The 27,904-nt window shown below is 43.1% G+C and overlaps 1 protein-coding gene and 1 long non-coding RNA gene across 2 annotated transcripts; both read right to left on the bottom strand.

Moving 5' to 3' along the window:
• Positions 1–220: 220 nt before the first annotated feature.
• STON1 (stonin 1) lies at positions 221–27,755 on the bottom strand. The gene is made up of 4 exons (XM_065058763.1): positions 27,648–27,755; positions 14,294–16,284; positions 4,759–4,961; positions 221–4,385 (listed from the first exon to the last, which is right to left on the bottom strand). The coding sequence occupies exons 2-4, from the start codon at positions 16,233–16,235 to the stop codon at positions 4,311–4,313; spliced, it is 2,220 nt and encodes a 739-aa protein (XP_064914835.1). The 5' UTR covers positions 16,236–16,284; positions 27,648–27,755; the 3' UTR covers positions 221–4,310.
• LOC110358868 (uncharacterized) lies at positions 7,890–14,287 on the bottom strand. Its single transcript, XR_002413658.2, has 2 exons — positions 9,199–14,287; positions 7,890–9,037 (listed from the first exon to the last, which is right to left on the bottom strand). It is a non-coding gene; the product is annotated as an uncharacterized LOC110358868 (long non-coding RNA).
• Positions 27,756–27,904: the final 149 nt, after the last annotated feature.

Here is a 27,904-nt window from a genome sequence, read left to right as displayed (position 1 = left end):
GAGCAGGGAAAGCGCCTGCCATAAATGATCATTAATGGAATATAGTGCACCGTTCAGCTTTCTAGAACTAGCTTTATCTAAGACGAGGAGCGCTGTGTTCCCCACATAGAGCAGAACTGCTCTAATAAACTGCAATACCTGATGATACAAGATCAAACAGTTAATTATAGTAAAGGTGAAACAAGCTTGATACATTTCTAATGAGGGGACAAGAAACTGCTAGTTTGAAATACAACTTTATTTTTTTTAATCAATATGCAATCTACAAAATGTTATTACAAGATTATCAGCATGATCTGTTTATGCTTACACTGACAAAAGACCCAAATAAAATTATATTTTCCATTAAGAATAACAGCACTGCTTTAGAGTTATCAAAATTATGGCTAAGAACTACTAACTGCAGCAGTTAGTTACTGCCTTGAGTCAAAAAAAAAGACAAATAAAGTAAAATAGAGGTGTGGACACCAACACTGCAGTGAAGTCGTCCATCAAATAAAACATATGCAACTGAAAGCAACACATGAAAACACATTTTCAGATGTAAAGTACTTTTGGACAATTAATATGGAATTTAGAAAAAAAAATAAGGCGAGGAGCATAAGGATGACAGCAGCTTGGCACGATGTTCAATGGAATGAAGCATCATCTCACTTCTTGGGAGCTGCTACACTGGAGCAGCGGGACCATCATTCCCAATCACTGCAAAGTTTCCGTTTTGGCACCCAGTAGCAACTCTTTTCCTCTCTTTTGTGCTCTTTTCTGGTTGGAATAAGCAAGCATAGCAGCTTGCTTACTTACTAGCACTGGTGTTGGGGTTTTTATTTTTTTATTCTGCCCATTATCACTATTCCTTTCTTCTTCTTTTTTTTTTGCCTCTCCTTTTTTCTTAGAGACTTTGATGCAGATCCCATTTTGTCAGTTAAAAGACTTCCATTGACTTCAATGGGTGTTTGAATCTAAAATTACATCAAGTACCATTTACCTACAGTAATACAATTAGTATGACAAAGATGAAGGCAAAGATAAAGTTTGTTGGTTTCAGCAAGTAAAACACTTTGTAAATAAGGCAAACACACTACAAAAATAGCTGTTCTCATTAATTTCTGTTTAAAATATAAAATATCCCAAATCCTGCTGGTCCGCTGTGAAGGAAACACAGGTAATATTGAAATACTGCCCTGTAGAAAATGTCAGCCAAGTGTCAGTATCGTAAGCAACCCAAAATGTTGGCAGCATTTCAGTGATGGCAGGTGTGAAAAGCTCCAGTCTTTCTGATGGCCGGACACTGAGCATCACAACAGCTCATAGCAAATGTTCCTCTTCTCCATTCCACTCCCAAAATTCAGTTAGACTCCCTATAGCCCAGATATCTAAAGAGCCAAAGCCAGCATGTTTACTCACTGTCACCTGCTATAGCATTTGTAGAAAATGTTAGCAAATGAGTCTTAAACATTCAGAATTTTTGTTCAGTAGGTCACACTCAAGGACATCTGACAATGCAGAAGAAAGAGCAAGCCACGGTGTTTCTATGTTGGCATGTTGCAATAGAATAGGAAGTTAGAAGTTGATGAGGGAAAAAAAAAGTCAGACAACCCAAACTTACTTTAATTAAACTGCAGCCTATTTAAAAAATACTCTGACAGCAAGGCATATAAACATCAGTTTGAGACTGAACAGGGTAATTATTCAGCCTTAGGCTGCACTAATTGTCAGGTTTAAACTGAAAGTCATGCATGAAACAGAGTCACTTTCTTTCAGTGTGGCAATATTTCTGTGGAATCAATTCCCTGTGATCCTGATCCAATTCCGATTAAAGTTAACGGTGAGTCTTGCAGGCCTTTGATAGAAATCCAAGAGTGTGCAACACAGATAAAGCTGCAGCTTGACCTTTTTAAGTTAACAAGTTCAGTAAGGCTGAATGATCATTTGCACGACACCAGATATAATACAGACTCACTAGCAGGAAGCATGTAATGGGGCTTTTCATCACTTAAGCCATTCAGAACAACAGCTCATATCTTGAGGGGTCAGCGCTACATGGGCTCTTGAACACATCCCAAGGCACAGCAGACACCTGACAGAAGAAAAGCAGGCGTTGGTTCTGCAGGCCTGTAACACCACCCGATGCCCAGGACATGGGTGCTACCAACAGGGACCCTCAGGTGAAAGGGTCACAGAACAGCCTGGCTGCCCCTCCTTCTTCACAACAGAAAAACAGGGGCCAGCTGGGCAAGGCAGGCTTTGGACAATTACCACTGCTAACAGAGTTACTGAATTAGCTGTGTCAATGTCAGTCAAAACAAGTCAGCCTCAGACAAAGGTTAGCGCAGGTATCTGCAACACCTATTTTGCTTCCTCTTCCTTACCAAGCAAAGAGGTTAATAGATAGTGTAGCTCTCGTATAACCATGGACTTCAGCGAGCTGCAGAGCTCTGCTGTGATGGTAAGTATAAACACTTTGCCATAGCACACACTGTGCCTCTTAGTTCAGCTGAGAAGTACATAAACAAAATTAAATACGAATAAAACAAACCAAACATGACTTGAAGGTGCTAATGGCTTCTCAAGTCAAAACATGGATGGAGGATACAACAGCTGAGACATATTTGGATCACTACTACACTCAAACACTTGCTTAGATTTATAATAATATAATGTGCTAATAAAAAGGGATATACAGAGAACCCAAAATACCACAATAGTCTATTTGGGGCTTTGGCAATGCAATACCCATAAAAAACCTGCCCTCAGGACTTACTATAGGATCTATTACCCATTTCATTCTCAGCTTCCAAATGGGGGGAAAAGTTTATTGTGATGAACTAGGTTCATATTATGGCCTTCTGTTTCCTCAGACTGGTAATTTTCTCAGCGCATATCCCACATATTTCTACTTTTGGGGAATAACATTTATCTGTATTTTTACACAGTGTTCACATAAACAGTTACAAGCTGTGACAAAATATAAAGTGAGCTTTAGTGCATTACTATATTTTTGTTCTCCACTAATTTCAGTTTGAAGTAAGGATAATTTTATGAAAACTGCAGCAGGGAAAAGAAAAAGTATCAGGAGCATTTTTTTAATTTACCCGATTTTTTCAGACCTGGATTACAGCCTGCAGAAAATGACAAAGGGGATAGTGGCTGAGAGGAAAAAACTTTTCCCTAAATGCCAATAATTTGTGGAAAACACAGTTAACAGATTGATATGGGGGGAACAGCTCAAGCTGCCTGTTGAAGCATCACAGCTTCCCTTCCCTTGCGATAGTCTATCCCTGCTTTGCTTCCCCATGGAAAACTCTGCCTTCAGAGCCAGCTGCATGGAAAGACATGACCTCTGTCTTAAAAGCAACTCAAAGCAACAGCTCCTGCAGCTTCCAAATCAACATCTGGAACTTGCATCCTGAAGGAAGACCCACAGCAAATGGCAGCAACCAGCCATTTCTTCCATTTGTGGGGAAAACCCGCCGCTGGTGCAAACTCTCAAAGCTTCATCAAATGAAATGGGCCTGGACTGATTTACACTTGCTGGGGATTCGTCACTTTGTCTCACTTGCTGCAGTAGTGAGAAAAGATTTGTCTAATGCTGGCACAGAAACTTCAATCATATCTGCCATATGTTTTTTTTCCCAAGAGATTACTTCGAGTGAACCTATAAAGTGCTGGGAAGGAAACGCTTGCAGCCACAGAACAATGAAGAATATTATTGTGGAGAGACTTTTCCCATTTTACCAATGAAATCACTCAGTTTCCAAATCATTAACTGAGGCTCTTGTAACAATAATATTACAACTTGTTCCATTCATAAATATCGAGGGGAGCAGAAACACGGGGGACTTCACTTTTCAACCACCACTAAAAAATCTAATTGTTCCTGCTGGACAGATGCTGGTCTGCACATAAGCATTCTGGCAGTTTTTATTGCTGAATATTATATGTCCAAGTGACATGAAGTCTTTGAGTAGTACCATTAGGTTTCAATATGGAGTATGAGATCATTCCTAAGTCATAGATATGCAAGAGGAAAATAATATATTACAATCAGTCAATTAAGCGCTCACATCTTGCAACTCTTTACAAGGAGACCTTACTCATACCACTATTCCTATGACAGGAAGTTTACTTGAATGCAGGCCAGTCAAACCAGTACCGGTTTGCAGAATCAAACCCAAAAGCACCAAAAAAACCCAGAAAAATTCTATGACCATGTTTATCCTAAACTAGGTCACTGTACTTCTTCTAACAATAGAATTTCCTATGTAAATTGATTCCTACTAATATTCTGTGACCATGCCTCCTGTCCTCCGTTACTGCATTAGGCAGTTGCCAGCCTTATCTGGATCTTCTCCATCAAGCCTAATCCACTTCTTTTCAATTTCCACCTGTAGTTAGAAAACAAAAAACAGGTAGAATTAGCAAATAATTGGGCACTGAAAGTGTGAACTGAAGCAACTGCAGGAATAAAAGCTTTGACACAGAATCAAAACATTTCCAGACCCAACAGACTTCAAAACTACTACTCCCAAAAATAGCTCAACTGAGGAAAAACAATGTTGCATTTGCAGTTCTGTTTTTCACCATCATCTTTGATCTGACAAGGAATTATTTTTTAATGATTCTTTTGCTCAAAGTCATTATCACAACTGCATGTAAGATATGGTTAGAATACAAAGCACGTTTGCCTTGCAAATACTGTATGGAGGAGTGGGGAGGAAGAAGAGGAGGAACACACAAAAAACATAGCCCTGAAAATACCTGGCAATTGTAAAAAGCTTTCTGAACCACGTGTTTCTGGGGCTGCACGTCGCTCTCTATCCCCAGTGACTTGACTTCTGTTCCTGAGGCACAGGTATCATGAACGACAAACTGGACAGTAGCAAATGGATACCAGTCAGATGGGATTTCCTGGTCTGATCCGAGTTCTAGTTTGTAAGACAGGCTGTGTGGATGATCTGAACCTTGGAAAAGAAAGAAAAATAAGCATCATGAGTCAATTATCTTCTTTGTTTACAGTGCAAGGTTAAGCTGCTAGCAAGAGAGCACAGCTTTATCTTTTATTAATACAAAGCTGTTATTATGACACAAGATTATTCTATCTGTAATCTCTTACTATTTGGGCATAAGGTGGCCCCTTACTCATTTTTTCTCTGCTTCAGCACACTTTTCACAATCATTGCAGATTTACAAATTAATTCGCACAAGATTTACCAGATCCTCACAGCTTCTGATTAAGAGAAGAGTATTACAAACTTGGGGATTGGTTGCTAAATTCAGACTATTAGGGAAGAATCTCAGTTTTCACTTCAAAATACATTGCTTACTCTTGTAGGAAAACAAAAACTGGACGGCCCCAACTTAGCCAAGGCAGAGATGCCTCCCTGGGTCCAACAACCACCCTTTCCAGACCTCTCTGCTGTAGGAATTTTACTGGAGTGTTTATTTCAAGCACTACAGCTATCTTGTGTATCATCATTTATTACAGTGTGTCTACGGCAGGAAGACAAAGGTGCAGGTCAGAGTGCTGCTCAAACAAAACACCCAACTGCCAGGATAAGGGATACCTGGACTCCCTTTCTAGCTTGATGGGAAAAGAACATACTCCATTTCTTCCAAACAAAAGTATTACTAAAGTAACTGTCGTGTTATAAAGCAGAGTCCTGAAGGACTGCCCATGTACTGCAGCATATCCTAAACTACTCTAATCCAGCCTTAGATTCTAGGGATCATTTGCTTTAACATTTTTTTATGTGGCAAAGGTAAGGGAAAGCATTTCTACTCCTCCTGGCATACAGGAACACTGGGGTGGAAAGCCTGTTTTCCAAAGAAACTGAGGTCCGCAGGCTCACTATGTGCATCAAAGCAGCATAACATAATGAAAAGAATCATTTATGTCACAGCTGCCTCTCCAAATTCTTCAGGGTGAAAAACAGTAATTCTGTTTCCCCTCCTCTCCAGGATTTTAAGCATCAGCATAAACAGCTAGCTACCACTTGGCTGCAGGCAGGAAAAATTCAGAGAAAGGATTGGCCATATTTTGTCACAGGCAAGCCTGGCAATGTATATTTAGTTTTCATCCATTATACTAACAGCATCTCAAAGTTCAGGCAAAAATGTCCCATTCTTTACACACTCACTTTCTCCAGTGGCAGGAATCAATTGCATATCAGAATGAAGAAAATACTGAAGATGGAGTTAACATACACCAAGTTTTATCCGTCTCGTGGGATAAAAATCGTTATAACATTCCACTTCCACAGGCTCACAGGCATTTCACAAGGCAAAGATAAATTTAAAAAGCTACATATCCATTGCTGCTGGGAGCCTTGGGCTGGGTGCACCCTCTGGTCTGTGCCTCATGTTTTCCCTTCAACCTGCCTCACAGTCTGCCCAAGCCAGTTCTCATTTTAGGAGATAATTTGCATTCAAGCTGTTTGACGGGCAGAGTTCTGTTAAACACATGTGTCTCCAACTTCACCAGAACAAAGTCAAATTCAACAAACTGACCTCCAGATTTCATCCCAATTCCAGCATAAAGTTAATGGGTCCCCAAAAATCAAGGCAAAGAGGCTGAGGGAGAGTTGAAAGGAAGCGTCCTTCAGATTATCAGTCCTTGAAGTTCAGATGTGGGAGGTCTCCAACACTTTTCTCAGCTTTTCTTTTTTCCACGTTTACTAACAACAACAACAACCAGTAGCTTAAAAAGCTGTTTGCTGACTGCAAGTGTTCCTCAGTCTGTTTGGTTGACCCCAAAGGCACACACACAGAAACACAGCAGTGTTTACAGCCACCGTGTTGGACAAGGGGCATGTCACTGGCCAAGTGCATTCCTCCACCAGCTGGACTCCCTAAGTGGCAGATTTACAAGCATCCCCTGCAGGCTTGCTTCCAGCAGTACATTGCATTCCTTCCTTATCCGAAATGCTGCTTCTTTACATAACTACTTGTGACGTTCAAAGATGACCTGAACTGGATTTCAGAAAATAATGCTATATACACACCAGCTAGAGTCCTGCACCATGGTGGAGTATCAGTCTCTGGCCACCAAATCTCCCAGACGTCTTTAAAAAACGTTTATCACATGGAGAGCCAGCAGCCATTCCCCACATGGGATTAGCTGCTTCTTTCTAGCAGAGCACAGCTCTAATACATACTCATCAGGAACTGGTTACAGAAATCGTAGGAATAGGTAATACAGCTTCAGTTATAAATGCAAGGGCAAATCTATAAAAGAAACTGGTAAGGATCAATACAACAACAACAAAAAAATACGCAGATCCTGAGTTTTGGGAATGAAGCTCCCCTAAATATGCCCAGTACAATAGTGTCTTTAAGGTGACTGGGGAGAAGTAGGTGCCCAGCAATGGCCAGCACTGAGTGAAGGAAAACTAACCAAGCCAGACAGCTGGAAAGATCAGATAGAAAACCTTACCCCTCCTTGCAGACTTTGCAACCTACCTGCCGTACCAGCCAAAGCACAATGCTTTACAACCCACGCACAGTTAAATAAATGACAACCACCACCCAAACTACGGCCTATGACCAAAAGCAGCAGTACTGTCACCTCCTTTTTATGTAAAAGCCTATGGCTTAGTTCACTTGCACATGAATCGGGCTCAGAGTCAGCCACACAGATACACGGCAAGGCTGCTATGGGGGTGGAGTAGGAGGTACTGGCTGTGATTTGTGCTAACACCATGCTCCCAGCATGTGCGAGACATTACCCACACCTCAGAGCACACTACAGGACAGGGTCCTTCAAAGCACTAAAGCACAAAGATACCCAAGCTTGCAACCTCGTGAAGGTCTTAGCCAAAGGCATGCAATGCCAGGGGTACATGGCGTTTGGCTAAAGTTCTCAGGACAATAACACAATACACAGAGACAGGTGAAATAATAACATTAAGGAGTTTATTACTGAAATAGAGGAGGGAACAAGGTCAGAAACAAACATTACAAACACCTGCCAGCTCCTAGAAAAGGAAGTTGGAGGAGGACGGAACAAGTGTGAGGAGGAGATGGCACTTCGTCACTCATGTCCACAGTGACAGGCAGATCTGTATACCTCTGTGACATAAGCCTTGTCCACAATCTGCTGCTGGCCATGTCTTCCTGTGCCCAAGCCCATTGCTCCTGCACTAGCACTCTCTTGGTCCACAGTCCCTCTTCCAGACTTCTTGGACATGGTGGAATGAGCCCTTTGTGGGGGTGGGGCCTCTCCATCCTTGAATCTGCCACCATCCCAGCGACAGCTGTGGTGACAGCACCACCAGGATAATGGTGACCAAAAGCAGCACTTCATTCCACAGCCAAACTGTGAGACATCATCCCCTTTGTGGTACCACAAACCTTTCAAGCTGTGGTCCTCCTGGATCCCAGGACCTGCTCCACTCTTCAGTGGTGGTGCTGGAATGCAGCCTGGCAACACACTTACTTCACCTGGTCTTTGTCCGGTTTGTTGGGTTGGGATGTGCAGCAACAAGTGAAAGGTCCTTCATAGCAGAAGATGCAATGCTAAGCTGGCACTTCAAGCCATGTAAAGTGGCATGCTCTGCCTCTGGGCTATGGTTGACCAAGGATCTGAGGAGAAAGGATTTATCAAAGAGCAGCAGCATCTTCTTTGGAGTCCATTTGTGGTAGTAGGAAAAGGGTAGAGAGCTAAGGACTTCTGGGGATCAAGTTCAGCATCTTCCTGTTGTGGGGGAGGTCCATGTAGAAACAAGTAGCAATGGTAATTGTCTGGAGAATTGTTTTGTCTTCTGAGAAAAAGAATCCAGAAATAACCACTGCTTGGAATTTTCCTGGACAGGTATCTGACAGTAAATGTTGGCTGGTAGATGTCCACTTGAGTCCAGGCATAAATGGGCCATTCCTCTTGGCCTGCTGCTAAAGGCTCTTGTGTTAGACACGATACAGATGTGGTTCAGTTCCATATAGCATCTCTGGGCTTGTATTCCAGCTAATCCACACCCATGAGGTGGTCTTGGTGTTAGGATCTGATGAGTTCTGGCATCCTTTCTTTCCTCTAGGTGGTAACCTGCAAAGGCAGAGATGATAGTTTGAGGATCTGAGTAAGGCTGCTGCCCTGAGTCCTCTGGAACAGCCTCCACTGGACCCTTTTGCCTACTCCCAAAATACAGGGTTCCTCCCACCCATCTGTCCCCTGTATCAGCGCCAATGTCAGAAGGAGGTACTCACCACTTCAATTGAGAAGTTCCTCTGCCCACTGCTGGGCTGTGGTAGGAGTGTGGAGCAACTTCTTCCCATCAGGTGTCAGACAATAAAGTGATCAACCAACACTTCGGAAGACAGTGAACATTGCCTTAGTTTTCACCTAAAACTGGCCAGTCCTTGTAATCTCTGCTCTGTTAAACTGCTGTTTCCCAAACTTTGTATTACACTGAGGTTAGAAGAAGGAAGAACGGCTGTGTGTACAAGATCTTTTTGCAAAAAAACAAAAAAAAAAAAACAAAATAAACCTGTAATGCTGAATAAGCCAGAAAAGAGGAAAGGCTGTGCTGTGGAAATACACAGTGAATGAAGGAGGCATGGTCTAAAGTCTGTACAGTTGCCCAGTGGAAGCTAAGACAACATATTCAGATGCAAGCCCAGCTATCCAAAATGTGGCCCATCAGGCATCATGGAGACATGACCACCTGGCCTGATGAAATGAAATCACTCCTGAAAGGCAATCAGATAATCTGGGGAGATAACTGAGCATTTACTAGCTAACTCAGGACACAGAAGCCCTGGGCTTTAGGTGTCTAGGCAGCTTGTTAAGACTTGAAAATTTAGCTCTTACTTCCTAAAAGTGATCCAAGCCAAAACAAACAAATCAGTAAAACTATGAAACTAGATTCAAACTGTCATTTAGCAGGTTGCACTTTACAAACAATTTATAATCTAAGCTTGCTGCATTTACTCACACTATTTATCCTTTATTCACCTGTATGAGTAGCATTCAAGCAACCTCGATCTGAGAAATGCTCATTAAGCCAAGCAATTTAGGCAAAAATAAAGTGCTAGTTATTTTAGTTAAGTAGTAATTCTATTTTTGCCAAAATAGGTTCAGTTCTAAGTCTTACTTTGAACATGAAAACATCAACAATTGCTAAGAATGAATTTACATTGTTAGAAGTCAACAAGGGGTGCATTGATCCAGCTGTCTGGGAGAAATACGTAAGAAATTGGGGAGTGGGAGGGTACCACAGCCAAGGAGCAGTTTGCTGTGGTGCTGATGCCAGAAGGAGGTGCTGGGCAGGGATGGAGCCCACATAACAAAGTCACGGCTTGGAGTTTCCACCCAGGCAGTTTAGCAAACAAGAAAAGCGGCAGCTGAAGGTTACTGAGAGCCAGATCACGTCCCACACTTGAGTCCACGCTCTGATGCTGGAGGCTGCCAGCAGCCACCAGCTCCCCTGGCTCCATTTCTCTGTGTTGCTTAATCATGGCTTCCTCACTGTAGCTCCATCATGCAGAAGAAAAGGAGAGATAATCAGCTGAAGAACTGTTGCTTTATACAACAACCATACACACAGTTTATCCAGTGCAAAGACTGGCCCCATGGCCCCAGTAACTGTGCTGAAATCGTAACATGGTCTACATTTCCTTATATGATGCCCTGATTTCACAAATGCAGATTCAATTTGCGGAAATTTCAACTCTTCAAAGGCTATGGCTTTTTAACTTTTTTTTTTTTTTTTTAATAATGCTAACACTCTGGCTCCAATCTCTCCATTTATGTATCTGAATAAGCACAGGCAGCTTTTAAAAATCTGGGCTATCTTGCAGCTCACATCAACTTCACTTGATCAACACTCTTCCAAGGAAGCACTTTAGTACAATCTAGTGGATACTAACATAGTTTGATGTCTATAAATGAGTCAAAATGTAACAAAGGCAACCTTTCCTTTCCTTTCCTTTCCTTTCCTTTCCTTTCCTTTCCTTTCCTTTCCTTTCCTTTCCTTTCCTTTCCTTTCCTTTCCTTTCCTTTCCTTTCCTTTCCTTTCCTTTCCTTTCCTTTCCTTTCCTTTCCTTTCCTTTCCTTCCCTTCCCTTCCCTTCCCTTCCCTTCCCTTCCCTTCCCTTCCCTTCCCTTCCCTTCCCTTCCCTTCCCTTCCCTTCTCTTTTTTTTTTAAAGCATTGGACAAAGGCTTTTTGAAAGCAAAAGTCTCAGCATATTTTTTTCTCCCTGTAATAAATGTATTATGAAAGTTTACATATTTCTATGAGTTTTGAGTGTCTCCAGATTTTTGGCATGCCTTGGGACAACTCTATTTTTAAACTCTTAACTGCATACAGAAAATGCGACAGCAAGGTTTAAAATTTGACTGGGCAGTATTACTACAAAAATGTTTTTTCAAATGCATGAACATTTCAAGGATACAAATGATTTTGCAGATCTCAGCCAGGGGAATTATTCAAATGTCAAAAGTTTAAGCTACTGATCGAAAACAATGTAAAGCTGCAGAATGCCACAAAAAAAAAAAAAAAAAAAAAAAAAAAAAAAGGTTCTTACTTTCAAATAACATAAATCTGAAGTTAATTGTGTGCATCAAATCTTAAGGTGAATGAACCGTGGGGAATTAAAGACTTCAGAAGACTTATAATCCTCTTTAAAATTGCCTGACTAAATTGCTGACTTGATTTTGCAGAAGCAAACCTACATTAAATAGCAAAGAATATTAAAAGCTACCCAAACAGTCAGTCCCGTAAGCCTTGGGAAGACACATGGGCCACAGCAGCATGGTGCGAATTCTTGAAGCCTGGAGTGCAAGACACACATCACAGAATCACAGAATGTCAGGGATTGGAAGGGACCTCTAAAGATCATCCAGTCCAATCCCCCTGCCAGAGCAGGAACACCCAGATGAGGTTACACAGGAAGGTGTCCAGGCGGGTTTTGAATGTCTCCAGGGAAGGAGACTCCACAACCTCCCTGGGCAGCCTGTTCCAGTGCTCTGGCACCCTCACTGTGAAGAAGTTTCCTCTCATATTTAAGTGGAACCTCTTGTGTCCCAGTTTGAACCCATTGCCCCTTGTCCTATCATTGGTTGTCAATGAGAAGAGCCTGGCTCCATCCTCCTGACACTCAACCTTTACACCTTCATAAACATTAATGATGTCACCCCTCAGTCTCCACTTCTCCAAGCTAAAGAGACACAGCTCCCCCAGCTTTTCCACATAACTACAGATTTTGAAGACCTGAAGAATCTTCTTCAGTCCACTGGTTCTCCTACATCTACCCATCAGCTCCTCTGCCCTCCCTGTGCATTTTCCAGTCTCCTCAACCCCTCTCTTACTGCCTCCCCTTATCTCCCCTCTCTCTGTCATCTCCCTCCCGCCATCATTCATTCTGGCTTGGCTGCCTGCCCTGTGTTGGCCGATGCTGCATCTCCTCGGCTCTCCCGCTGCCCATCACTTGGCAGCCACCAGTGTCCTGTCCCAGCAGAGCGTGAGATACCTGGGCAGCGAGCACGACGTGGGGCTCAGCCAGCTCAGGAGCAACCAGATGGCATCAGCCACAGATCCAAGCCAATCACAGCTTCTTCCAAAACAAATGAAGGGGAAAAGATGAGATGGCGTTAACATGACGTCATTTCTGAACCTGACTGTAGCGGCGTTTGTGCTGTTCCTCCTGCGGTGCGCATCAATAGAAATTGAAAAGGCGAAATTGCTCAAGGTTTGAGAAACCTCATGGCTCAAGCAAGACCCAGTCTACGTGCAAAAGCCACCAGCATTTCCATACAACTTCATTAATAAAAATACCAGGAGCCATGCAATAATCGATTCTCTCAGAACTGCCACATTAGCATGTTGATGAGGATGCTTCCAAATGCTCTTTTAATATCAAAACCAATGTAATTCATATTTAGGCTCAGGATAATACTCCCTTTTCATTTGCTCCTGCCTCAGTTTTTCTGTTGACCTGTTACTTCTGTCACTGAAATATCAGTGAGAAATATTAAAATATCAAATTGTAAAAACACACCAGTCATAATGACCTAAACCACAGATCAGATCAATTAAAATTCACAATTAGATAAAAATAAGAAAAAAATATCCTCAGATTTTTGCCTTTACTGTTGTTTTTAATAGTTTTGATAGAGAATTCTTGCATGGACACACATCTAGTTATCAGAACCAGTGAGTGGATATGGCGATATAGCGCTACCATATCTGAAACCAGGACTCAAGAAGCTTATATCTTTTCTGTACATTTTAAAGAGGTAGTTAGTCCAGACTTCTAGGAAACTACAAGACTAAGCCAATCCATTTGTTAATACTGCACACTTAGTCCCTTCTTAAAAGTACAGATTTTACGGATATTTTAGGCAAAACGCTTTAATAGATGCCCTTGTCTTACACAAATCCCCAAAGCCTCAAACACAGATAATGCATATCCAAATGCCTTCACTCTACAGAACCTGAAGCAGAACAATATATTCCTCAAGAACCTTTATACCTTTAAAAAGTACTACATAGGGATATTAATTTGGTTTCGTGAATGAAAACTGGAACTTTAAAACCATATATTTACATTTTCTTTCCCCCAAAAAATCATATTTTCTCCATTAAATTAAGGCAAATTAACTACTTAGTGAGAAACTAACTCCCACTTGTACTACTATGAACTTAGGTAGTTTTATTGCTGCAGGTTTTCGGTGAGGTACCACCATCAGAGACAAAGATGTCAGTGCAGTTATTGCTGTAAACGTCCAATCTCAACGCACAAACTCATAAAGGAGGTAATCGATAACAGCCTTTGCAGAGCACACTCAACTTGCTACAGGGAGTTTGACCGCAACGCCTTCTAGATACGTATCTAGTTATGTATCGTACCTACTGTTTCTTAAGAAATGCTGGAAAGCCAAGACGCAGCAGTTACAATACCACCGTTTCTATTAACTGTGTGACATTGGGTGGCTACTGCCATTTGCTTCTCATCCCACCGTTATCCAGCTGGTACATATGAAACATAAACCCTTCCCTCTTCCTTACCGTGGATTTGAGGTTTACTTTGAATGAGGAGATCCACTTCCATGATACCGTACCCTTACAATTACTGAAAATAATACATCTGCCTCCATCAAGTAAGTTAGGAAAATGTGCTTTAAAATAAATAAATAAATAAATGAAGCTATATTTTCTTTTTCCCAACAAGTTACTCCAGCTTCTACCAGTACTACCACCCAGATAATAATCCAAACTATGGAAGCTGATGGAGTTACAAAACCATGAAAACAGTGAAGACATGCACCCAAGCCCATCACTTTATAGCACAAATTATTTACTTGAGTTTTTATCTGGAAGCCTGTCTATCTTCCATACAACAGCCCTGTAGGCACTCTCGTATTTTGCTGTTCCAACCGAGACTTGTATTACAGGATCAGATTCAATCTCATGTAAGGAGCCAAGGCATGCTCTCCTATTCATTTTTGCTTTTAAGGACTTCTGCCGTTGGAGGTTCATGGTCCAAAGTGCTTTGACCCACTGTGTGGGAACGGGAAAGCGTATCATAACATTTTCACAGTATTTCACAGCGGGCGAACGTGTTGGAATCAGAGCAGTTGAAGACATGTTTATAAAAGCCTGAAGTTCAACGCATGCCCCCTGAACAACTACCAAAGCCTTCACAGAAAAGGGAAGGTCTTGCCCATTATACCGTGTCCTGAAACGCATCAGTTCCAGCCTACAGGCATCCGGGGGCGTAAACTTAATAATTCGCGATTGGTCGAATTCCTGCACTTTGACACAGTTATGGAAATGGCAATCGAGAATATCGATCCATTTCTTCTCCTCCTCCTTCTCAAAGTAACGCTCGTCCCTTTTCTGGAGCTCCAGGTCATTCAGGGTTAGAAAGCAGTCGGCATTTCCATTCACGAAACACAAGCAGTAAATGTGTGTGATGACGGCACTTTCTACGAGTTTTCCGTCCACCTTAGTAACTTTCCCCCAAAAGTTATCCACTATCTCCAGAGTCATTTCCTGCTCCTCATAATTCCTCTTTTGTCTAGAAATTGAAGGAAGTTTCATCAGCTCTTCCTCAACCGTTACGAGGAAATCAATGAAGTCATTATAATCTGTGGTACCCAGCTTTAACATCTGCTCAACCTCTGGTTCATGGGTCACTTCTACTTTGGGATGATACCTCCTTTTCTCTGTGTAAGACACGCACTCAATCTTCACTGTATGGATTTTTCCTGAGACATTATAGCTCTCTAATTTGGGTTCGGACAGCTTGCAGTGTGGCTGCAGCTGGAATTCCTTGAAAGGTTTCTCCAGGCCCTTTTCATAATACATCTGCAACACGCCTCCAGCTAGGACACTAAGGTAAATAGGGCCCCATTGCCGAGATGACATCATGTTCTTCTTTTCGGGAATCCTCAGCATGAACGGCCACCCATCTGCCCTCTGGCTCCTGAAGAGGCTGTGTGGGACAGCCGGGGAGAGCTTGTGCCACGCATGGGCGCTGGGTTCAGGTGGGCTTCCCAGGGCATCACAGCTGTCGGCTTGCAGGTGTTCAAGCCTCTCGCAGATGTAGCTGAAGGAGCCCTGGTTAAGGCTTTTCTGATCGTGGCAAGTTTCTTTGTCTTTAGGGTAGCAGATGCTCTTGTCGAGTGATCTGTCCTTCCTGTGCATGCTAACATTAGCTGGTGATGTGCTGAGTGAGCCTCCTTCCTTCCAAAAAGGACTGGAAAAAGCACAGTCACTCTGGAAGTATGGGAAGCCCCCGTGTGCTGAGGACAACTCTTCTAATTCCTCACAGCTTCCTGGTGGGTTAGGGCTTCCTTCATCTGTTGATTTGGAAACCAGAGTCTTACCTGGATGGTCATTAGGTGAGGTGTTCAAAGGAAGGCCGCTGGGTTTCTGTGAGGTTAGGGATGAGCAAGTCATGGGTGATGGAAGGTTAACGTTTGGTGGCCATTCAGGGATGGGATAAAGGATGTGAATCCCAGGTTTTGGGATGCATGGACTTGGTGGGTATTCTCTGGTAGGTGTAGTAAGTGGAGAGTTGCTTGGGGGTCCAGGGCTTAGGTAGAAGTCAACTACAGGAGATGAGAGCGGAGTGCTGCCTGTAGAAGATGATCTACTTGAAGACTCATGCATGCTAGAGAGATTGAGTTTAAGGCCATTGGCTTTACAGCTACTCTGATTATCAGCCAATTTCTGAGGCGACTGGAAGAGTGGCTCATCATCAAAGGTGACCCAGTTTGCCGGATTTGTGGAACACATCTTGTAGGAGAAACATGAGGCACTTGCACATGTATCACCCGCAAATTATCTATGAAGAAACAACAGACAGTCGAATTAAATTTTCTTGAAAGACAAAACAAAGAAACCCAACCCTTAAACCACAAAAAGCTTAAAACATGCATGCAGTTCACAAATCCAGAGTACTTTGTATTTTACATCTATAATCTCAGACAGCCATGTAGAAAGAACAGAAACAGCCCATGCATCCCTGCTGCTGTCCTGGGTTGTGGATCCAAGGGAGATCTAAGCTTTGTGGGCTATTCAGAGCACCTGATGCTTAAAGCCTCTGGATCAGAGAGAGCAGAAAGTCCCCCAGCAGTACAGGACCGCTTGTGTATTACTTTCTACTATAATGCTTATCTGTAGCTGAAATATAGAGAGCTTTTCTGCACTAGGCCTCTGCTCCAGGTGAGGTTTCCCCTCCACCCCGCCATTAAACAAAACAGTGTTTTACTATGAATGTATGCACTGATATGTAAACGCTCACTGTATCCTCATGTAAGATATGTCATCCCTGAAGTTATTCCTCCCCACTGCTCCTGACTGACGAGGAAGCAAGCAGTAAATTGCTAATGACGGAGGAGGAATTGAGTACAATGAAGCACCACAAGGCACAGCTGCAGCTGTTTCCAAGAGCAAAATGGGGAGGATGAGGGGGGATTTTTTCGTTGTTGTTGACAATCTGTAGCCACTCAGTGCTGACAGGAAATGTACACATGCTACAGTCATCAGGGCAACACCAGCGCACAGAGATAACATGTCACTGAGGGGCCAGCTCCTAAGGTCTATCCAAGGCAGACGCTCCCCTCCTGCGATGGGCACAGGAGATGGGGCAGTTGCATGGGCATCCCCAGGTGAAAGGCAGCAGGGAGTGTATTGTAGCCACCAGAACTTGCTCACAACTTGTAACCTGCTCCATGCTGCCAGCTGAGGTGCCTCCTGCCAGCAGCGGGATGTGCAGATTGGTCCCAGCTGCTATCCAGACCTGGGCAGGAATCACTTCATGTCAGTTCCTTCAACCCTGGCCTACGCTTTTAGGGACCAGACACCTCAGAGTAAAGTCAGAGAGGGGCTGGAAAAGCATTAGACTTTATTTATAAACAAGAAAGAGTTAGCCCTAAGGAGTGATACATCCCCGTTGAAGGGTATAGTCTACAAGCGAACACCAGAGATAAAACACTGGTGAAACTCAAGCCAAGGCCAAGTAACAACAAACACATCTGCTAAGCACTGCACTGGCTGGTGGCCTGGAAAAAGTACAGGACTTTAAACAAATTAATAAACTACACTTCATCAAATAAAGTATCTTTGGTAAAGGGCTTGGCTAGATGTCCTCTAAGCAGGCCTTGCAAACAGTAAATAATTGATTGTGCCTTTGTGGTTTTAAATCATGCGCTGATATGTAAACGCTCACTGTATCCTCATGTAGGATATGTCATCCCTGAAGTTATTCCTCCCCACTGCTCCTGACTGATGAGGAAGCAAGCAGTAAATTGCTAATGACGGAGGAGGAATTGAGTACAATGAAGCACCACAGGGCACAGATAAACATCATTCATTTGAAAAAGGTTATTCTTGTTATGTCAGAACATATTCACATTTGCCTGAAAGCACAAGGCAGGCAGAGTTCATGCAGACAAAACCACCTGCATATACATTATTCTGTTAATTAAGGTGAGGCAACAATGTCTTAAAGCCTTTCCCCTTCAGGCACAGACAGCCATAGTTTGGCTGTTTATTAATTGCATGGCACTATAGCATATAATAGCATAACCACAAAAGCCCCTCTTTATCTGTAGTGTTTAGAGAACAGTTTGTTTCTAGAGATGCTGAAGTTCAGCCAGGGGAAAACTTATGCTACGAGTCATTATTTTTAGCATTTCCCCATTATTTCTTGGACAGTTTATAGCTGTTAAGAAAGTACCATAAACCTGGCACAGCCCGCGCACTCTGTGGCCGAGCAAGCAAGAGCTCGCATTCAGAAGGACTCTGGTCCTTCATTATTTTTTGAACCCTTGACCTTTTTGTTCAGTGAAAATATTTGCACTATGCTAGTTATTTTATAAGCACTCTCCTCTCCACTTACAGAAAGACAGAAAAGGAGCAAACAAGTTACGACTACCATAGCTCAGACACACACAACTACCAGTGTATCCTTCACCCACACAATCACTTCATCAAAATAAAGTGTAGCAATGCAAGGAAAAATCACAGCTCTCTGGTCTCTAACTTGGGTATCATTTATTTCTCCCATTCCACACCCTTTCTCATCCTTTCCCTCTGGTTGCTGGCAGTGCTCCTTCAGCAGTATATATTGATTATTTCTACATTGGGAAGCTTCAAAGTTGTCAGATCCTACTTCATCTTAACAAGCCCCGTGCGTTAACAACAGCTTATGCAACGCGAACGCGGAGCGCGGCTTTCCATCTAACAGCCAGGGCTGCGGGGCACTCTGCAAATAGAGAGCAGTAGGAAGCGGCCTCAAAGGCTGCGACTGAAAACTCCTCCGGCATTTGCAAGAGGGAAGGGACCACCAGCGAGAGAGAAAACCGTGCTGAGCCAGGGGACAGGGCGCCTTTGTCCCCAGAGGGGCTCCGGGGCCATGCAGGGGTTCAGCGTGAGGCTCTGCAATCAATACAACCACAGCCAGGCTGGAGGGGCGAATCACAAAACACCGAGATGTGCCAGTGAAAAAGAAAACATTAAATGGGAATGTAAGTAAACACAAATGTTGTTCACAGTAAAGAACATATTCCACAGACTATTTCCGTTTCTTGCTAAAAATGAAGTTTTTCAGCATCCTTTATTATTTCCAGATGTTGATTTCCCGCCCCCCCCCCCCCCACCCCCAATGTCTGTTGCTATTCACTTTTTAAAACGTGATGTTACAGGTTATTTGCCAGTTTTTTTTTTCCCGTTACAAAACAAAAAGATGTTTGAAATTCACCTGCCAAATATTTAACTTCAGCCAATAAATGTCTATGAAGCAAACCACTTTGGCAGATGGAGCTCTCATCTGCAGTTACAATACCCTTTGCATACCTGTCAGAGGCTGCAGCTTTCACCTTTCATTGCTTTTCCAGAAACGTGTTTGGGTTTTGTTTGGTTAGTTGGTTTGGTTTTTTGTGTGTGTAGTTTTGGTTTTTTTGAGGGTTTTGTTTTGTTTTGTTTGTTTGTTTTTTTATGATGCTGATGCTAACAAAAACACACATGCAAGAAGTTAGTGTTGAAACAAAGAGCAGTTCCCATTACTGCTCACTGATCCCCCAAACAGACTGCTAGGAATGGAGGGAAAAAATCCAAACGGATCTTTAAAAGTGGTTTTTATAATGTCATGCTAATAAAAGGAAATGCACCCACTCATGTATTATGGACAGCACCATTGCTCTAGTATCAAAGAAAAAAAAAACAGTCTTATGCTACTTTATGTAGTTTGTTCCCTGATGCTTTTACATCTGCACAACACCATAAATTAATCTTTTCTCTCAAGTTCTTTTTTGCTCTAAAAAGTGCTCCCAAATTCCTCCTCAAGAATTAGGACATTCTTCCTTGAAATGGCAGTAACCTCAGACTTTAGGATGGATGTGTTTTGACTCCAAAAAGCTCCCAGGGGACCCATGTAAATGTAACCCAAATGTTTTGGGTAAGAGGCTCTCTACGTTACGCACATAACGTCACATACATTACACAGCCCATAACATTTAAATTACAAGCACGTGTGATATCTTGTTCAGATATACGACAGGAAATACCATTTTTAGAATATGGAAACTGCAAACAAAAAGGCTGGCTGAAATACTAGTTGATCCTAAATCCATCTATTCCAGTGAACCCAAAAGCTGCAGCTCATCTCAATTCATCTTCTTCTGCCTGAAAACACTCTTCCCATTTATCAGATTAACTCAGTCCCTCAGCATCTAATGAACGGTAGTTGCAGCTTAATTTCTTCATTTTAATACCTTGAGGATATAAGCAAGAGAAATCCTATCCTATTGTTAAGAGATTCTATAGGCTGTAGCTATTACTGGGTCCTTTGTTGCTTTGAAAATCCCAGATCAAATCTGCAGCGAAAACACTGCTCAACTTTTGTGCCTTGCTGGGGAATATTGTTATCTCTGCCTGTGGTCAAACAGCTGTAATAACTTCCTACTTGCTCCAAGGTGCAATTCAAGGTGTTGACTTTGGTACTTTTAATCCAGATACAGCCTGGTTGTCAGCTAGCTGAGGATGCTAAGTTGTCACCCAGCAATGTCCCTGACAGCATGGCCTTGTGTTGCTCCTCCAGGCAGGGAAGCAGCAGCATCTGAACCAGCTCAGTGCGTGACTGAACCCCCGAGCATCCCACTACCAGGATCTTCCCTGACGTTTGGCACCAGCTAAGCCCTCCAGCACATCCTTGTGGATTTAAACACAAAGGTCCTTTTTTTAAACACCGGAGGAGCATGGGGTCGGTTCGCAGGGAGTAGCAAGGAAAGACCTTCCTTCCACAAAGCATGAAGCAAGTGAATGTAATGTTTAATGCACAGTACTCACATTCCAGAATACACAGAAAAGGATAATTTTATAAACACATTCCTTATTGGCTCTCTAACTACAGCAGCCATTGTGGCTTCAAACCTACTAAGCTATATGTCCTCTGAATAAATTCTCTTCGTAACACTTGAGCACATATCTTACATGTGCCACTTCCATCGTGAGGTCCTACTGGGCAAATATCAACCTCACAAATTGTTTCCAGCTCAAAAAAAGAAGCATGTTTACCTACACACAAAACAGTTTTGTGACAAAACAGTTAAATAACCCCTTCAAAATAAGCTGAGCTCTTCACACAAGCTATTCCATTTGTGGACAGCACCTGGATGTTCTATTTCCACCCTTCCAGAATGTCTATGCACCCCATATGCAACTGCACATTGTATTTCCAGGGACAACGTCAACCATTGTGCATAGGCTAAGCAGAAATTTAACTCAAAAACGTGCATAAATGTTGCAGTGAAGCTGTTCTCTAACTATACCATATGAGTTATTAGTGTTTCTTGTACAACTATGTAGACAGTTCTTTAAGCATTTTGCCATAAAGTGCAACAGTCTCGCAGGAAAGCACAAATTCTCTACAGTTTAAGCAATAAAGCACATATGGTATATAAAATACTCTAAACATTTGGGAGCCCTTGAGATATCCAAGTAAAATATGGTAGATTTATCTCTGTATTTAACAGCCATACTCTTTTTTTATTACTTAACTACGCAACTTGAAGAATACCTTATACGTAAAATACTGCTTGATTTATGTTGATTTGCCTCAAATTTTATTTTAAGACTACATATGGCTGCACTTTTGTTTAACTCTACTTGATGTCTCCTAGACCAAAAAATAATGTTCTCCAACCTATACCCTTGAAATAAACACAAGCAAAAGGCACAGCTGTCAGGAAACAGGAATTTCTTGGCTTTCGCTTTTATTGGGGATATATACAGAGATTAATTCTCCCACTGCATTACTCATTTCATTACTTTTAGAAAATAAGGAACTGGTGTAACAGTCAAAAATATACACTGACTTCAAAGTGTAACGTGAACTTATATTTACATTGCATGCTCTCTGGACCATGGGCACAGCTGGGAGAAGTTCAGAGCTCGCAGCTGATCTGTTTAATTTGGAATTCCTTACTTCTGGCCCCAAGAGCTGGAGGAATTAAAAGCTTTGAGCTTTTGACAGCATGCACGTCCCCAGAGCAAAGGCAGACGTAACTCATGCAAACACCTCTCGCTATTACTCGAGTCTGCCTTGAATCAAAGGGGAGTTTACAAATAAGCTGGTTGGCACTTGCATGCGCAAGCATGAAAAAAACTAACATTTTTAAGGGCACCAACAAAACACTTCACAATATGTTCCAAAGCAGAGGAAGCGTTTCCTTTCCTCTCTGGGGAAAAGGATACAGCAGAAGCTGAAACAGCTGAAACAGCCCCTGGAGAGGATGGTGTCACACAGTTTGGGACGTGGGGACTCCCAACCACAGGGCCACAGCAGCGATGCTCTCAGCACGCAGCACCAGAGGGATGCTACACAGAGGCGCCTGACCAAGGAGGTCTGAAGAATCACCAGCTCCTCTGCCTCTCAGAGACACGTCTCATGCTTTAAAGGCTGCAGCAGATGGGAGATTCACACAGGAGGAAAAACATACAGGAAGGTCACAAAAGAAAATAAAAGCAGCAGTGCTGCCAGATTCACATCTCTGATGACTATTCTAGCCTGCTGGGCTGTGGTTGAAGTGGGTATTCTCCAAAGAAGTAGCTCTTCTTCTTATTCACAACAGAAGGAGGTTAGACAGTGAGCACCTTCCAATTTATATGAAAATTTAGCATGGCTATTCAAAAAAATTCCCATTTTTGCCATGGAATAATCACCCAAACCTCAGCTGCTACGCACTGTAATTAAACTCCTTTTCATGTCTAGATCCTTTCTAGGAGACCTTCCCCAACGTTACTCAGATGTGAGGTCATTTCAAAGCTGCCTCAAAAAGACAACAAAACTGCATGCATGACCGGTCTTGTGTGTAACACAATCAGCTTCAACCCATCTCCCCATGTACTGCAAGCCCTGATTCCCACACCCTCCCTCACCCTGCTCCAGCATTCACAGCACCACGGGTGAGTCAGTCCAGCCCGCTCCTTCAGTGTTTTCTTAGCTGGGAACAGAAATCAAGGCAGTAAAGCTTAGTGACAACATTTTACTGGAAGTGCCTGTAGGATTTTACAGGGACACGCCAAAGATGCTTTCTACAGGAACTAAGAGATTTTCATAAATCACTGCAACACAGTCACCTGGGATCTGCAACACCACTCCTTTCCAGGCTTTTCTGCAGAGATCATGATCATAAATGGAACTTTCAGAATGAGATGAAATAAGCATATAGACAGCTAATTTAAGTGTCATTGGGAAAGATACTGGAATGGAGACAAGAAGCTGCTCTTGAAAGTCACTTAAGAGTCTCTCCATCAGTGCATGCAGCTGAGCACTGAGCTGCAAAAAACAATAGTAATCTTCCCTGAGGCCACCTTGCTCACCTGAGGGGAATTATAAAGTTACTTGCAGCAATTCCTATAGTGTTTGCTGTGACATAGTCACTATGCAGGCACATTACAAAGCACATGAATCAATGAGGGCAACAGCACAGAGAGGTCAATCAAAAGCCAGTCTCCAGCTACAAACCATCTAAGGATCACAGGCTTTAAATGCACACTTTCTTATATATATATATATATATATATATAAAGTTTTCCCAATCCACAGCTACATGTAACTGTTTTGTTTCAAGAAGATGCAATCACATCACCAGCTCTAGATAATTATGCTGGTACCATAAACAGGTACACTTATAACCTGTTACGGTTGGGGTGTTTTTTTTGTTTTTAAATGTAACAAAAGCGACAACAAAATGTGCTTATCTCTGGTATATCACCAGGTCTAACCACAAGAATGGCAAACACCAGTACTCAACACAAATCTAACCATGTTTCTTGCATCCATCAATTCTAACTTCTCAGTCAGTTCCTCTGGAAGAGTCTCATCTCAGATGTCCAGCATTTTCCTGTCCACAGGCGGATTTTCTGTCTTGGAAGGTGACAGGCTGTGCCAGGTCTAAGTAAGGTATGTCTGGTAGCACGTGCTCCTGCGCACCTCTGGATGCCAGGCTGGTGACTGAGCCCGCAGGACGGGCTGTACCCATCATTGCGCTCCATTTGCTGGCACACGGGATGGTCAGGAAAAACCTTGAGAGCACTGAATCTGCTGTCAGAGGCAGTACGAGCATTTCTACTAGCTCAAATTAAAACACAAAATGTTATACTGAACACCTTTAACAGAAGTAAACTCGCTTTGCTTGGAAGAAATAATAAAAAACATTATCAAATCAATATTAACTATGTGGTGTTTTTGTTTTCTGCCTTCCTGGATATCACAGTGCCTTTTCAGACACACCACTTGTGTGCAAGATGTGACTTCATCTTCTCAAAACAAAATAGTTACATGTAGCTGTGGATTGGGAAAATTTTGTTCTTTTTTATTTTGGATGTTACAAAGTGCTGGTTGCAAGCTTGCGATCCTTAAATGGTTTGTAGAAATCATTTTTAATTCACTTCTCCATGCATATGTGTGTTTCTCTCACGCAAACAACACACCTCTCCAGAGGCCCTTCTCCCTGCAAATGAAACCCCCAGTCAGCAGATGGACGGGCGACGAGGGGGTTGCTGGGCTGTGGAGCTGCGGGGAGCAGCACGGGTGCACCCCGAAATGTGCTTCTGCTCCTGGTGCCATTCAGTTCGCTCGGCCAGTCCCGCTTTATCCCGAGCCGCGCTCCTCTTCAGCATCACCATAGTGACTGCATAACTCACGGTCTGCAGGCAGATTTCGGACACCCAATGCACAGTCACAGAAGAGTCGCCTGTAAACTATTGACACTAGCTGGCATTTTACTGTACAGAAGGTTTGGGGTTTTGTTTTTAATTAAAACAAACAAAACAAAACAAAAACCAAACAACAAGCCCTCAGCATAGTGCTTTGGCCTGGAAGAGACAGGAAAACAAATCTATTTTTATTTGAAGTACTTCTGCAGGTCACTAAGTTAATGGAATGTTAGTGCATCTACTGAATCAACTTTAAACTATGTTTAGGAAACATGTTATTATTAGGAATGCACAAACATCCCACAAAAGTCCTCTGGTCGCAGCAGCGCTGCAGAGGGATCTGGCAAGGAGTTTAACATCCCAACCCCCTCCTTCTCCCCTCCCCCTGACCAGAGGCAGAGATTTATGCCACCAAGCAGCAGAAATGCAGTTACGGGTGGCTGTTCCACCTCTGTACAAATCAACAGCCTTCTTATTTTTTTTAGGATTAAGCAGCCCTCTGGATGAAAAATAAAAAAAAAAAAGAAAAAAGGCCTGATGGTTTTGGAACACGGACCATGTCAAAATACTACACTGGTAATGGTCAGAAACGAATTTAAACCTGGTGCTCTGCGTGTGCCTGCAGTGTCCAAGGAAAACGATGGATGAAATGCCACAAAGAACACACAACGCAAAAGTACACTTCAGAAACTCTTGCCACGAATCTCAGCAGTGAATAATAAAAAGTAGGGAAGCTAATGGAAATAGGATCTTTAGAATTTTCACTGCACAACACAATACACATTTTTGTTGTTCGGAAACAGTTTTTAAATCCTCATTTAAATGTCTCATGCTTCAGTGCCCAGTAAACATCACTAGTACCTTCCCGGAGACTAACACGCAATGTACAATTTGCAAAGCTCTTCTGAACATGTGAAGTCTGCCTGACAGCTATTAGCAATGTTTCTGACAGACCAACTGTCTCAACTGAAGATACTCCCCTTCTCCCTGCCTTAAAGCCTTATAAGAATACCAGCACTAAAGAGAAGGAGGGTCACTATTCATCCTCCTTGTTTATTTGTAGTGAGGTATTTTTAATAGCAACTGATGACAGTTGCATCAGAAAGTATAACTCATAATGCCCAAAAAAAGCCTCACTTGAGTTCTTCTCCAAAGGCTTTTTAAGACAAACACGTGGGCAGCCTGGCTTTCTGAAGCAAGACACTCCAGCTCATATTTACACCAATCAAAAACATAAGGAGTGCTGGACTAGAGGAACTTGGTTTACTAAAACATGAAGTACAACACTGTCTATGATAGCGCATCACTATTCATGTAGTTGGGTAGATTTCATGTTGGAGTTAACATTCACACACAGAAAAACTTAAAAGTCATTTGCTATTTAGAGATCTGGATTTGGGCAGCGATATCAAAAAGCTGGGCCATTAAGGTTACAAATCCCAGTAATTTTTAAAGTGAGGGAAAATAACATTCTTTGTGCAGGAGGAGATGGGGAGAAGTAGAATAGTGAAATCTGAGTGTGAAGCCAGGACCTCGTACCTGCCTTCGGGCAGCATTTCCCAGTGGTGTGATCTACAGCTCTGACCTCCAGCCACACTCTCTGTGGCACAATCTTCATCGGTGCTCAACTACCCCTTGTTACAGAGCAGTGCTGAGCTCTCCTCTGCTCACACACATCCCCAGGAAGGCAGCTCATCTTCCCTCGTAACACTAAGCCACGCAAAGCAATGTTTTGTCTTCAGCTACCTTATTTTCCTCTTCTTTTACACACGTAGAAAAGCCTCAGCTTGCACACAGGGAAAAGTGAGTTAACAGCAAAATGAATAGTTCATAATTAAAGCCTCAGGCTCCGAAACTTCTGTTCCCTCCTCCCTAGACAGTCATTAGCACTCGCCCAAAAAAAGCCAAGTCCAGTTTGCAGAGAAATCAGCGAGAGTTTCTGGTGTGCTCCACCTCGGAGGGAAAACATCCCTGCTGGGGAAGGTAAGGGTAGACTTCTGCAACTTGAATTTTGCTGGGCTCCTACAAAACACCCTGGTCAGCATTTTTCCAGGCGCATTTCAGCAGTGCTCTTATTTGCCAGAAATACCAGAACACCTACACCTTAAAAAAAATCCCACACCACACTCACGGAAAGTCATTCCTTCAAAGAGTACTTGTTTAAAACCAGACAGTGAAAACCAGAAAGTGAAAACTTTTGGCATTCTTTCTTGCCTACAGTATGCTTGACAAAAACATCTCGAGAGTTTGCACTAAGGGTATATGTGGTTAAGTGTGATCTAATCCTTTCAGAACATCCTTCTGCATCCGCTCCAGTTGTTTTCCCAAAGCCCTGCGCCCCGCTGTATGTACAGGAGGGATTTCTGCAGCGATCGTTGCAAACACCGTGAGCCTACACACACACTTTAGCATTAGCTGAACCACTAGAAAATATGAGAAAGGCTCCAGGAATTCATTTCACTTCAAGTACTAAATGAAAAAACTTCTCGCTCGCCTCGGTCTCCTCCCTAACAAGGCAAAGGACCGGGGAGCTGGATCCTGCGGGATGCCCGGCATCCAAACCCCATCGGTTTCCACAGCGGTTCAGAGCTCCGGGTATCCCATGCAAAGCCGCCCCCTTTTCACCACTTCTACTTCAAATTTAATTATTAATAAAAAGAAGAAAAAAAAAGTAAAAGAGGAGCAAGAAGGGGAAGGGGGGAAAAGGAAAAAAAAAAACAAAAAACAGAAAAAAAAAAGCTAAATATATACTTTTTAGAAACCCTTTCTTAATCAAAACAAAGCAGCCGCATCCACCGGCCCATTTCACGCCCGGACTTCTGTCTGCGCCCCAACTACCGGGAAAATTCCACTTTTGACCGAGCCCCCCCCGCACCCCGGGGACCCGCTCACCGCTCCGGACCCCGGGAGCGGCCTCCCCCGGGGCACGGCCGGCCCGGCCCGCCGCCCCCCGCCCGCCCCGGACCCTCCCGGGCCGCTCCTTACCGGCGAGTCACCGCCGCGGCGCCGCCATCAGCACCGCCCGCCGCCGGCCCGACAGGGGGCGCTGCCGGGGCGGGAATTAAGCCCCGCCCCCCGGCCCGCCCCCTGCCGTGCCGCTGTGGCATCCAGGCGGCAAAGGGGTGGATTTCATGTGGCGGTAACGGGAGCTACAGCAGTAGAGCTTCTTACTCGTACTTAGAGTTAAGGCTCCTTTGTGTGTACATGTGGTTGTAACTAGGACCATAGGGAACCAACAGGCC

Source organism: Columba livia, chromosome 3 (assembly GCF_036013475.1).
Source record: "Columba livia isolate bColLiv1 breed racing homer chromosome 3, bColLiv1.pat.W.v2, whole genome shotgun sequence".
In the NCBI taxonomy this organism is placed as follows: Eukaryota; Metazoa; Chordata; class Aves; order Columbiformes; family Columbidae; genus Columba; species Columba livia.
This window is presented reverse-complemented; position numbering and strand designations above follow the sequence as displayed.